The 13,225-nt window shown below is 42.9% G+C and overlaps 1 protein-coding gene across 1 annotated transcript in view; it reads right to left on the bottom strand.

The window, feature by feature from the left end:
* The window catches only part of SCGN (secretagogin, EF-hand calcium binding protein), a 54,610-nt gene extending 43,074 nt beyond the window's left edge, over positions 1 to 11,536 (bottom strand). The window contains exons 1-3 of the mRNA XM_003416436.4: positions 11,419 to 11,536; positions 10,225 to 10,295; positions 398 to 490 (exon numbers count right to left, since the gene is read on the bottom strand). Coding sequence (XP_003416484.1) covers positions 398 to 490; positions 10,225 to 10,295; positions 11,419 to 11,500 — 246 coding nt within the window. The 5' untranslated portion in view covers positions 11,501 to 11,536. The remainder of the gene's footprint in view (positions 1 to 397; positions 491 to 10,224; positions 10,296 to 11,418) is intronic.
* Between the last annotated feature and the right edge of the window lie 1,689 nt (positions 11,537 to 13,225).

Below are 13,225 nucleotides of genomic sequence, written 5' to 3'. Positions count from 1 at the left end.
TGGTTGCGGAACATAATGAACATAATCCATGTTACTGAATTGTGTGCTTAAAAAATGTTGAAATGGCGAGTGGTTAAGTGCTTGACCACTAGTTGAAAGGTTGGCAGTTCAAACCCATCCAGAGGTACCTCAGAAGACAGGCCTGGCAATCTGCTTCTGAAAGGTAACAGTCTTGGAAACCCTATGGAGCATTTTTACTCTACACACATGGGATTGCCATGAGTAGGAACCAACTCGACAGCAACTAATAACTATATATGTATCTATATATCACAATACAAAAAGTTATCTAAGTCAATTGACTTGTAGAATATTCTGATTTCCCAATCAAATGGAAGAATTTCATTGTCTTTCAGAGGCAATTACAGCCCAAGAAAGGTACAGTCATGAAAAGTACCTCTTTCATCTGTGTACGACCGTCTTTAGAGACATCGTGGGCAGCCATAATCTGCTGTTTCACCTTCTGAAGATTTTCTTCCATGATAGCATCCTGCAACGGGCCAGTAAAACCACATTAAAGCTACTGGTATTCCAATAATGACGTTTAGATAGCAAATATTCAGAGCACACAGGCTGATAATTATGGTACTGTAACCTGGAAAGCAGGTCCCTTGATCCTACTCTTTGTGGAAGAGGAAGTAGTGATGGGGATTTCTTGAGCAACCAATCAATTACCGGAATCCTGACTAGACAAGACTTACAGCTATTGAGTTCCTAAAATATGAATGAAAAGAAGCTTAGAGACTAGAGTGCTGAAAAAAGGAATTTGAAGATTTTTTATATAGTTGGTTGTAACAAAAGACTGTATTGTAATTGACATACAGATTTTTGTCCCAAGAACTTGGAGATTTGATGCTATTTTTGAGTGAAAAGTGCAGCTCTTCTAGGCCCTGAGGCTGTCATAGGCTGCTTTTCTTAATCTCCTCCTGGTCCACTCAGAGAAAAAATAAATTAGCAGGGGAAAGTAATTAATGATGAAAAAAAAAAAAAGAAGCCAACGTAATTGTTGAGTTACCAAAGATGTTACGTGTCCCCTCCACGTACAATCTTTTCTTTGCATTAAACTGTTCGTCAGTGGAAGGCAGGATTATTACAAAGAAATCTGATATATGCAATCAACAATGGAGAATAAATTTTGATATGGGGCGTTGAGAGGTGCAGCTAATTTCAAAGAGTGGCTGATTCCAAGATTCGCGACTCCATCAGCCATGCTAAATTCATTCTCTCTAATGTTACCACCCAATCCCTGATACCAGGCCCTCCAGCTGTGAGTTACAAGGGCTTGGGAGAGAGGGGCTGTTGACTGACTACAGTTTCTGCTGGTGTTGGTGGGTGACTGTGGACTTCTGCGAGAACCTGTCAATGAACCATTCATACACACATATGTTAGTCTGATGGTAACGGCTTTCACAAACCTCTACTGCTGAGAACATAGCCCTTCAGATGAAAACCATAAATGCTGAAACATCAGCAGGGAAGGAAAGAAATTAGGTCAGTTGTACACTAAAATGCTTCAAGGTTTCCTTCCCAACACATCTTGTTTCTCTGGCTTATGTTGCATCATGCTCCTTGAGGCCCTTCATGCATCTCTGAGAACAGGGACATGATAGTCCTCTTCCCGATGCCAACAGGTGTTGGTGTGGCTGTGAAGAGTGGCAGGGCCTGACAGGCTGCCATGGCTCCCTATGGGCAGTGGCGAGAGGAAGGCGGCACCAGCATGGCAACACCAAGAGGTCTATCCAGCTGCTTGAGCGGAGCAGGCTTGTCTGTGTTTATACAATGGGTAGTCCATGTGGGGCCTAAGGAACCATGAAGCTCACTGCATTTTATTCAGGGAGACAGACTGGGGAGCCTTCAGCTTCCCACTGGCGACTCTAATCCACAAAGAAAGCTATAACATTACTCATAGCCTGACTTTGGTTGTTGGTACTCGGGACTCTGACCGTTCTTGCCTCCTTTATCTTCTGCCATGATTTTCAAAAGTTTACTTTGGAAAAAAAAAAAAAGCTAAGCTCAACTCTTTGGTTCACTGTTGTTCTGCACGGGTCTTTCCCTGAGATGGAAGACCCAGATGACCCTTGCTGATGCGGAAATAAGTGAAGAGAATTATCAGGAACAAAACAAATACACTTAGGATGATCACAATAATGGCTGGCTACCTCCTGTGCCTCTCACGTTCTTTAGGGTATGCAAATGGTTAACATGATCACTGCTAACTGAACAGTTGAGAGTTCAAGTCCATCAAGAGGCACCTCAGAAGAAAGGCCTGGTGATCTACTTCCAAAAATTTAGCCATTAAAAACACTACGGAGCATAGTTCTGCTCTGGCGCACATGGGGTTGACATGAGTCAGGATCGACCTGATGGCAGTTTAATAAGCAATACCATTTACTTATGCATTACACCTTAACACTGACTATATAGTGAGAATAGTTCCAGATAGGGAGATGGCCCTGGCTCTGGACCTAACTTTTCCACCAACTAGCTTGACACTTCTCCTCTTGGGCTTTTTGTTTCTGTTCTATAATAAAAGAGGGGCTTTAATCATTTCAAAACCTTCCTTCTGAAATTTCCTTCACTCTACTCCACCTTTTTTTTCTTTTTATTGTACTTTAGATGAAGTTTTACAGAACAAACTAGTTTCCATCAAACAGTTAGTATACACATTGTTTTATGACATTGGTTAACAACCCCACAACATGTCAACACTCTCCCTTCTCTACCTTGGGTTCCCTACTACCAGCTTTCCTGTCCCCTTCTGCCTTCTAGTCCTTGACCCAGGGCTGGTGCACCCCTTTAGTCTTGCTTTGTTCCATGGGACTGTTCAATCTTTGGCTGAAGGGTGAACCTCAGGAGTGACCTCATTACTGAGCTGAAAGGGTGTCCAGGGGCCATACTCTCAGGGTTTCTCCAATCTCTGTCAGGCCAGCAAGACTGGTCTTTCTTTTTGACTTAGAATTTTGTTCTACATTTTTCTCCAGCTCTGTCTGGAACCCTCTATTGTGATTCCTGTGAGAGCAGTCAGTGGTGGTAGCTGGGTACCATCTAGTTGTACTGGAGTCAGTCTGGTGGAGGCCGTGGTACATGTGGTCCATTAGTCCTTTGGACTAATCTTTCCCTTGTATCTTTAGGTTTCCTCATTATTTCTTGCTCCCAAAGGGGTGAGACTAGTGGTCTACTCTACCTTTTGAATCTGTGTGTATCATTCATTTCATTCTTAGGTTTTGTTAATTCATTACACAAGCATCCATTGAGGGCTTGCTGTGTGTCAGACGCTCTTCTGGGCTCCGGGGACATGATGGCGTTCTGGGGACCTGGCGTTTGCCCTCCATCACAGGTGGATGGAAGATGTGCTTTGTTCTGGCTTCCTTTCCATTAAGTCCTATCCCTAATGGGTTCCAAAAATATGAGGAAAATGTGGGAGGGAAAATGTGACTAGGGAAATTAACAGCTGCCTACATCTAATTCACAAGATGAGGAAAGAAGGGCAGGGAAATAAACATTCATGGAGGGCTAGCCATGGGGTGGGTACCAAGTCAGGCTGTTTCACAAGTGTGATTTCCCAGAATCCTCACAATGGCCCTGGAGTGTGGGGATAATTCATGAAGCTCCTGGCTTTACTGCTGACCTGCTAGCCTTCTCCTCTTTGGGAAATTTTTTTGATCTCATATGTTCCATCCTCTAACATGGAAATTCCCCTTTACAACTTCCCGTCACTGGTCAGATAAATTTCTCTTCACGTGACAATGTGTCCTCAGGTTACAAGACAGGTCCTGACTTGGATCGACATCAGCCATGCCCCTTTTCCCTTAGGCAGCCACCTCTTCAGATGAGCTTTTGCATACGGCAAACGTTTCTCAGAGAGTGGAGAAATCTAAAAGAAGGGTATCGCAAACTTTTTACCTCTTAATCTTAGCATATGAAAAGAGGTCTGGTCATATTCTTATTAATTTTATTTATTGATGCACTATCAGTCAAGGTATCTGTTTCCTTCTGATCAGTCTTGGTGATTTGGGGGCAAAAGAGTGAAGTAGAAAAGAATCAGGAAGTGTTAGGCACCCCTTTTCTAAGGATCTGAGCCCTTGCCCTTTCATGTTACTGATGAGGAAGCCTGTCAGAGAGGGGCGAAGTGCCATGCACCTGGCTGTTGCTGTTGTTTGTTGCTGTGAGTTGGCTCTGGCTCCTGGTTATCTAATGTATAACAGAACAAAACATTGCTCATTCCTGTGCCGTAGCCCCATAGGATTTATATAAGCCCACCGTAAGGATTTGTGGGTTAGTGGTAGGACAAGACTGAAACCAGCACTTTCGATGTGGGATGTGCTTTGATGCGGGGTGTGCTTTCCACTCCATCTTGCTGTTGCCGCAAATGAGGCAGACAGCATCTAACAGAATTGTTAAAGCCCAACATTGAGTAATGTATAAATGAGAAATGGTTCAAACAAAAGGCAATGAGGACTTGGTGACTTGCTCTGGGATTTCTCCAGGATAGGCTCTGGCAGTTGGTTAGATAGCAGATGCTTTAAATAACATGAGACCCTGCAGATCTGAAAACTAATTTTTGGAAAGGCAAAGAGCATCTTGGTCAGCAAGGGCAATTTTATCCTACGGTGGTCCTGGGGCATTGTTACCAGGATTTTGGCCCCTGACACAGTCTCACCACTGCAAGAGGTGAGTGCACAGCAAATGTTTGATGGGGCGATCATGACAGTGAGGTAGAAGAGATGTGCTAAGCTTAGATGACTTAAGCTATTGGATCCCCTCATATCACCTTGTTTTCTATGCTTCGGTGCCTCTGAAGAAAGGCCTGGCAACCTGCTTCCAAAAGGTCACAGCCTTGAAAGCCCTATGGAGTATAATCTTACTCCATACACGTGGGCTTGCCATGAGTTGGAAGCGACTTCGTGGCAACTGGTTTGATTTTGTTTTTTCAGGGAACCCCCAAGTTTCATGGCAGTCAATAGTGTGTGCCTCTTCCTTGTTCAATTGTAGACAAACTTTTGCCAGCAAGTATAGAAATGCATTTATACCTCTTTTTTGTTCCACTCCTCACCTTTAGAATATGATAAATGGATGAACTGCAGGCAACAGAAAGAGGTGAATGGATTACGGCTTGTGTAGTCCCCAACTGGATACTGGACAATGACAGATAAACTTAATTTGGAATAAATTGCAGTGAAGGTGAGTTTTTTTGCAAACAACTAAGAGTTATGTCAATAACAACTAAAAATAGCTTCTATATGCACAACTTAAAAAAAAAAAGGCAAATCCAAACCAAGATCATTCATGATTAAGATGATATATTAATTAAATGGATTTGAGTATTCTAGCCATTTGCTGTATTGATGGCTTTGGTCCTGTATTTAGAAACCCAAAATGATTAAAATAAAAGGATTGGTTCTGTAAAGACATTGCGTATATTCACTTGATGATCATAAATGGGGAATAGCCAAAGGCCTAGTTAAAAAATCAATACCTTCCTAAAGGAATACACATTAAATGAAAAGTACGAGAAAAGACATTCATGATTTGCAAACAAAATCTCAAGTGAAGAAATGGGAAACAATGCTTGGATCGATTGTATAAAGGTGAGCAAGTGTCAGGAAGTCCCTGAGATGACAGTGTGTCTACAGTCTATTATTTACCCCTGGATATAGGGCCTCTTTTACTCATGACAGCGGTGGCGCATGTGATTTAAGGGGATCCTCCAAAGGCTACCCTGGCCTGGAAAATTTTCTCCCACAAAGTTGAAACCCCATTGACAGTTATATTGATTTAGATCTTAAAAGCTTTTCAGCAGTTAAGAGAGTAAGCTTCAACTATCCCTGTATTGTATAGTCTTCTTGTGGCTCTGAGGCCAAAGCTGTCCAGAATAGACAATGGGACAATGAAGGACCCAAAGGGACACCATATTACCATAGAAATATGTAAACAATGAGTACTTTGGCAACTAAAAAGAATGTTTCACTTGTATTGTCTCATTGGTCTTCATTATGCCCCCGTGAGATAGGCCAAAATATTATCATTCCTATTTTATGGACAATAAAATTGAGACTCGAGGAGTTTAAATAACATGTCGATGTCACGCAGTTGTAAACGCAGAGCTAGGATTTCGACACCAGATTTCTGTCTCCACCTCTAGTGGCCATTCCTACACATGGTGAGGCATCTCTGGAGTGGACCTTAGAGATATGTTTTTTCTCTGCTGAAGGTGAACAGCTACTCTGAGAGCCCAAGATCTCCTGCTAGTCAGGTTTCCTCAGGTGACACTCCACTCAACAGAGAGATGAGCCTCTCTGCTCTCAGCACCACAGATTGTGTGTGTTTGCATTGCGGTGTATGTGTGTGTGTACGTGCACCATCCAGAAAAAGTACAAGAGAAATCACTCAACAGGTGGCTTTCACTTTGAATTTCAACCTGTCCTTCTAGATTAAGAGCTCTGCCAGGAAAGCAATCATTTCTGTATCTCTGTAGCATAGCGTATGTGGAATGAACAAATAATTGCTTATTGTGGGTGGGGAATTCCCAAGGGAAGGTAACTACCATTGGCTACATTGTTGGAAAATTAGATAGCCAAGTAACTAAGTGTGAACTTGAAGACGCTGTGGACAGATTCTACAGGCCACCTTCAATTTGAGGGCACTGAGCCTTGACTTCGGTCCTCTCTGACCTCTATCCCTGATATCCATGACCATGCCATGGACCTAAAGCAACAGAGCTTGGGGTTCCCTTTATGTAATCCCCCATCAACACTGGCCCAGCCCACCTTATCTGAGACTCTAGGCCCCAGCAGGGTACTTATAATCTCTGCAGGACTGAATGAGGCCCAGGCTGCGGAACAATCTGTGTATGTGGGATGTGTGTATAGCCAGAGAAATGGGTACTGCCAATGGACTGGCTAGATCTAGACACAGTTCAGAGGCCAATTCTCAGCATTTGAAAAGAAAAGGAACAAAAAAAGCAAAACAAAAAAAACCACCAGCAATAAATAGCAGCTGATGGGTCCATTAAGTCAGTTCCGTTGGCGGATGTATACAGCAGATAATTACAAGCAGGCTAGTTGCTCTCTGAGATTGACTAGCAGGCAGCCTGCTGTTAGAAATCTCAAAATTCCTTCTTCTGGGGTCTCTGTGACCTGCTAATCAGCAGAGGAACATAGAGCTATTAGGGCCTCTGAAGAACTGCTTGTTTGTTCCTAAACTCCAGTTGCAGGGCTGCCTCATCCTTGAGGCCTCTCTGGCTGTCCACTTCCATACTTGCTCGGGCATCACTCATCAAAAATAGGTGTCGCACCTGATTAAGCAGGAGAGCAGTGGGATGCAGACATCAAATTCTCATAAAAAGACCAGACTTAATGGTCTGACTGAGACTAGAAGGACTGCAAAGGTCATGGACCCCAGACCTTCTGTTAGCCCAAGAGAGGAACCATTCCCAAACCCACCTCTTCAGACAGGGATTGGACTCGACTATGGGATAGAAAATGATACTGGTGAGGAGTGAGCTTCTTGGATCAAGTAGACACATGAGAGTATGTGGGTAGCTCCTGTTTGGAGGGGAGATGAGAAGGCAGAGGAGGACAGAAGCTGGCTGAACAGACATGGGAATACAGGGTGGAGAGACGGCGTGTGCGGTCTCATTAGGGGGAGAGCAACTGGGAGTATATAGCAAGGTGTATATAAATTTTTATACGAGAGACTGACTTGATTTGTAAACTTTCACTTAAAGCACAATAAAAAAAATTTTTAATTTTTTTCTAAAAAGTAGGTGTCACAAATAAATGGTAACTGTCCTTCAGCTAAAGGGGCTTCATTTCTGAAGTTTTTCCCTATTATTAAGGATTTTCCTAGGGCCTAGTCAGTACACTAAGTCACCGGGTAATGCAAACAATTAGCATGCTCAGATGCTAACTGAAAAGTTGGTGGTTGGAGTGCACCCAGTGGCACCTCAGAATAAAGGCTTGACAATCTACTGCCAAAAAAGTCAACCATTGAAAAGCCTGTGGAGCACCGTTCTACTCTGACACACATCGGGTGCTATGAGTCATGATCGACTCAATGGCAACTGGTATCACTCATTACTCAGCAGGAAAAATGCCCAGAATTAGGAATTATTCACTCAATCATGGTTGTCCAGGTGAATGTCCCTGTAACCAGACCCCCAGGGCAATGCCTCAGCATTTTAAAAGGGAAACATGGCAGTTGATACCATTTCAGGATAACAGTTTAAATAACTTATTACCCTGGTGGCCAAAAGCTCTCTCCTTAACCAGGTGCTAAGCAGAGGTGCCTGGGGCTTCTGCCACACAGCTCAGCGGGACTGGCCTGATTAGAATCCTCTCCCTGACAGGCAGTCATCTTTCCCAGAGGGACAGAGAGTGAAAAGAGATGCTAAACTGACTTAGGGTGCTTTTAAAATATAGGATTCTAAGCATGCCTTAAATGTACTGAACCGAAATATCTAGGGGATGAGGCCCAGGGGCCTGCATTTGACCAAATACAGATAATTCTTAAGCATGTCAAATTTCAATAGCCACTATTCTAAAAGCTCTGCAACCTTGGCCACAGGAACACCTGCACTGAGCACAGTGGCAGAGGACACTGGTGTGTCATATGCTGCCTCGCTTCCTCCAAGGACCATGTTGCCCTGGTGTGAGAGGGTTAGTCCATGGGTAGGGCCTTAGGGAGGGGCAGTGGAAAAATGTAAAAGATGACATCCCTCAGCTCTCAATAATGGCAACAATCCCTTTAAAGTCAGCCAAAGGCCCAGAAGAAGACATCTCACAGTCTCATCAGCTTAGAACAGACCTTTGTGTTTGAGTAACCAACCCTTATGACTGAAAATAAGACATGACACTGAGAGCAACACTGACAGCAACTATCCTCCCCCTTTCCTATAAGGCACTAAAGCAAGGAGGCTTCTAAAAAGATCCCAAGTTCTAAATCTCTGGGGATTTAAGTTTTCAGGAATTTTACCATCCAGTTTATTCCCAGACTTCAAATTGTATTACCTTCATCTTTTTGTTTTCCTTGAATACCCCACTCCATGCTGGACAAAATGTGTCAGATCTATGGGGTTCTGGAATGTCCTAGCCTTAGCATTTACAACAGTAAGTGGGAGCTCCGTAAGCAAGGCTGGGAGTGTTACACATGGGCTGATAGTGGGTGATACCTGGCAGCAGCTTGAAGGTAAACCTCTCCTGGAGGAAGCTTCTTTGTCTTTGATCATAGCTGATATAAGCACAGGAATGAAGAATAAAGAGAAGTGTATTTGAATGGTCTGAACCAGAAAAAAGAAGGAGTACACTTTCCATCCTTCACAGCTGCCACCCATTCACTTCATAGGTTGCATGGGGGAGGGCATGGTAGAGAGGAGCAGGCAGACAGAGAAAGAACAGAGAAAGATATGAGAGAGAGAGAGAGAAGGAGAAGGAGGAAAGGGGGAGAGGGATGAGAAACTGATGAGAGAAAAGGAAAGAAGGGCAAAAAGAGATAACACAGAAAGAGACACAAAAGACAGATATAGAAGTGAGAGAAAGAGGAAAAGGGAAATAAAAGGCACAGGAAACGGAGAGACAAAGAGATTGTGAGACAGAAAGGCTGGAGATGGAATGAAGGAGAAACAAAGAGACAGGAAAAAGACAGAGAGATGAGAGACAGAGATGGAGAGACAGATGAGAGAGAGAGAGACCAGGGACAAATAGGCTCTGGATGTGTTGTTACTCTCTGATTTGTCTTTCTCTAAGAAATCTGCAACCTCTTCTAATAAAATGACTAATGAAAAAAATATTTTAAATGATTTTGTTTGTGGCCTGCTATCAGAAAAGTGTCCTATGTGCTAAACACCCAGGACCTTAAAGTTCTTAACATTTTTTCCACCTTTCTGAACAAAGGCGCTACCTTACCTCCAGGTTTAAATCCATCAGCAGAGACATAACCACGGAGACGTTCACAACAGAGTTGTTTAAATCTACAGTTGTGATCTCGGAAGGGATGACAGATGTTAGATGGGAATTTAGTGACCAGCACGTCTAATGTCACAGTCGTGCCTTTTATAAAACCTGCCTAATTCCCTTTGTGTTGCTAAGAGAGGGGAAAAAGTACACGCATTAAGGGAGGAAAAGAGATTAGATGGGATTAAGAGGTACAAGTCAACATAGGACTTGGGTGCTAACTGTATTTCACTAAGAGACACATAAATTAATGCTTAGTGGTGCTAGTACTTACATCGGTACCCACTTTCGTCAACATGTGGTGAAAGAAAGCATCAAGCTCCTTCTCTTCTATGTAACCTTTTTCTAAATGCAAGAAGATACGCATAAGTAACAGTTACTTAGAACAACAAGGGGCATTTTAGTGTTTTTCTAATAATTGTCTTTTATTTCACAAGCTCTTTGCTATTCCAATAACTAAGTGATAAATTTGAACAGTAAAAACAAGTTCCAGAGTAAATGCTGTACGTTGGGGTTTATATTAATATTTAGAATATAATAGCTATTAAATACACAAATTTTAATCAATGAACAGCATGAGTTTAGAATAAAATCCAACTTAAGGATTTTGGATGCTTGGAAAATTTTAACAGAATGCAAGTATTGAATTCTAGTTTTCAGAGTTAAAACGTGCCTTTAGATGTCTTTTATGCAACTTTAATGATTAATAAAAGGAAAGCAAACATTAAGAAGTTTCACTTTCTTTTCAAGTAGTTTTTTTTTCTTGGGGGAATGTCTTTTCACCCTCCCATTGAAAAAGCTGGGGGTTTAGAATAAAGTCACTGAATGAAAAATGAGCACATTTAGGGTTCAGGTAGGCGAGTATCAGCCTACAAGATTAGAATATATATCTGTATTTATTATATATTTGGTTTTCTTATATAATATATATAGACTTATATATCTATATTTATTTAGAATATATATCTATATTTATCTATCTATCTGTAGGACAGAGTAGAACTGCCCCATAGAATTTCCAAGGAGTGCCTGGTGGGTTCGAACTGCTGACCCTTTGGTTAGCAGCCGTAGCACTTAATCACTACGCCACCAGGGTTTCCAGATCTATAGGTAGACGGATATATATATGTGAATATATAACCACATATACGTATAAGTGTATATACTTGAATATATATATTCGGAATTATATATATATATTCTTGAATATATGCGATACACAAACGCACAAAAAGATTGGCAAGGGAGGCAAATCCCTCCTCTCTTTCTGAATTTCCACGTTACCTTTTTTTTATCTAGATGCGCAACACCAGCTCAAAGACTTCAGGTATACTGCTGTAACAGCGCAGGTAGACAACTTTCCCCTCGGAGTAGAAGTGCAGGGAGGGGAAACTAGGTCCTTTCAGCCGAGCGGTGGGAGGGTGGGGGGCGCGGAGCCGCGTCTACACCGGTGGCTTGTTCTACTTACCATCCGGGTCAAAGCGCTGCCAGACGTGCCAGAAGCCGGCGGCGTCCAGGATCCCGGGACCGGCGGCGCGGGCGCTGTCCATGGTACTGATCACGACGCGCAGGTACCGGCGGGCCAGAACAGGCGGAACACCTAGAGAACTTTGGTAACAACTCCTTTGCGATATTTTCTGACTCTCTCGCCTGCTTTTTTCGGTCTCTGGTTTGCTTTGGAGACCTGTCAGTAGGGCGGGTGCGTTGGCAACTGGCGAGGCAGCTGGTGGCGCCGCGGCGTCCAGGAGGGGACCTCGAGCTTCCACCGCGGCTGTCGGTGAAACCAGCTGCTGGGAGCCCGCCCCGCATCTGGCACGTCGGCTCCGGCCCCGCCCTGCACGAAGGCCTCACAGATCCTCAGGGAAGTTCCTGTCTGTTTCAGCGCTGAGGGGGATTCATGGAGAAAGGAGCTGTCTCTGGGTGTCCACAGCTCCCTGCCTCTACCCTTGAACTTGTTTGTCATACTCAGAGAAAACATCGCCCTTACGTTTGACTCACCTTCCAAACGAGTGTCTTCAGGGGATTTTCTAGCAAGAGCTGACATTTTAAAGGGTTAGAAGAAGTGTCAGCTTTAGAGCTCTTTGGACCTGACCGTTTAGAAATGCAGTGTGGAGGGGGTAGGGATGGGGAAGAAGAGGTGTGATGTTGGTGTTAGGAGGTTACACTAAGCAAGGAGGCAGTCGACAGCAATTATTGAACTCTGATTATATACAACATACTCATTGCTATACTACATACCACTTTAAGAACTTTCAACCAAATCGAGACACTGCAAGGGACTGTGGTTCAAAGCAGTGTAATTAGGATGCTGTGGGAAATTCAAACTATGCCTCCGTAGGGGGAGACTTGGTGGCCATCTTCAAAATTCTTGAACAGAAGGCATAGATGATTGTGTTTGACTCCTAAGAGCCACAGTAAGACCAAAGAGCGAACATCATTTGGAGGAACATAGAGCTCTTGTAGTCATCAGAACTGTTCAAAACTTGCTTTGTGAGGTAGTAAATTCAATGACACTGATGACTTTTGGCCATATACTTAGAACCTTTTGTTGGGGAGTCAACAGAGGCTTGGGGATCAGATGGGAGGGTTCAGCCAGATATAAAATCCTGTTGCCTTTGAGTCAATTCTGACTCATAGGGACCCTATAGGACATAGTAGAACTGTCCCATAGGGTTTCCAAGGAGTGTCTGGTGGATTCAAACTGCTGACCTTTTGGTTAGCAGCCAAACACTTAACCACCGTGCCACTAGGGTTCTGAATCAGATATAAATCATCTTCATGGCACTTCTGACTCTGATGTTAACATTCGAATGTATTCTTAAAATACACACACATGCCATATGCCATATAAGACAGAGTAGTAAAAATATATGTATATATATAGTAACTCATTGTCAGATGGTCCTGAGTTAGGATCCTAACTCCATCACTTGCTAGTTTTGTGATCTTGGGCAATTAGTTTTCATCTCTCTGAGTCTCAGTTTTCTCATCTATAAAAAGAGGATTATAATATTTGCTTTGAATGGTTGCTATGAAGATCAGAGCCACACAGAGTTGTACATAGTAAATTATAGCTGCTATAGTGTTGTCAGTGATGAGGTATTTATAAAAAATGGTTTAGAGAAAATGCAGTGCATGAGGAAAAGTCTGAGAAACTGTCACAGCCAAGAGGAGCCTAAGAAGATATGATGACGAAGTATAATGTGGTATCCTGGAATAAGAAAAAGACATTAGGTAAAAACTAAGGAAATCTGACTGAAGTATGGACTTGTGTA

The sequence above is a fragment of the Loxodonta africana genome, chromosome 1, assembly GCF_030014295.1.
Source record: "Loxodonta africana isolate mLoxAfr1 chromosome 1, mLoxAfr1.hap2, whole genome shotgun sequence".
NCBI lineage: Eukaryota > Metazoa > Chordata > Mammalia > Proboscidea > Elephantidae > Loxodonta > Loxodonta africana.
The sequence above is the reverse complement of the archived record's forward strand: the minus strand, read 5'-3'. Positions and strand labels throughout refer to the sequence as shown.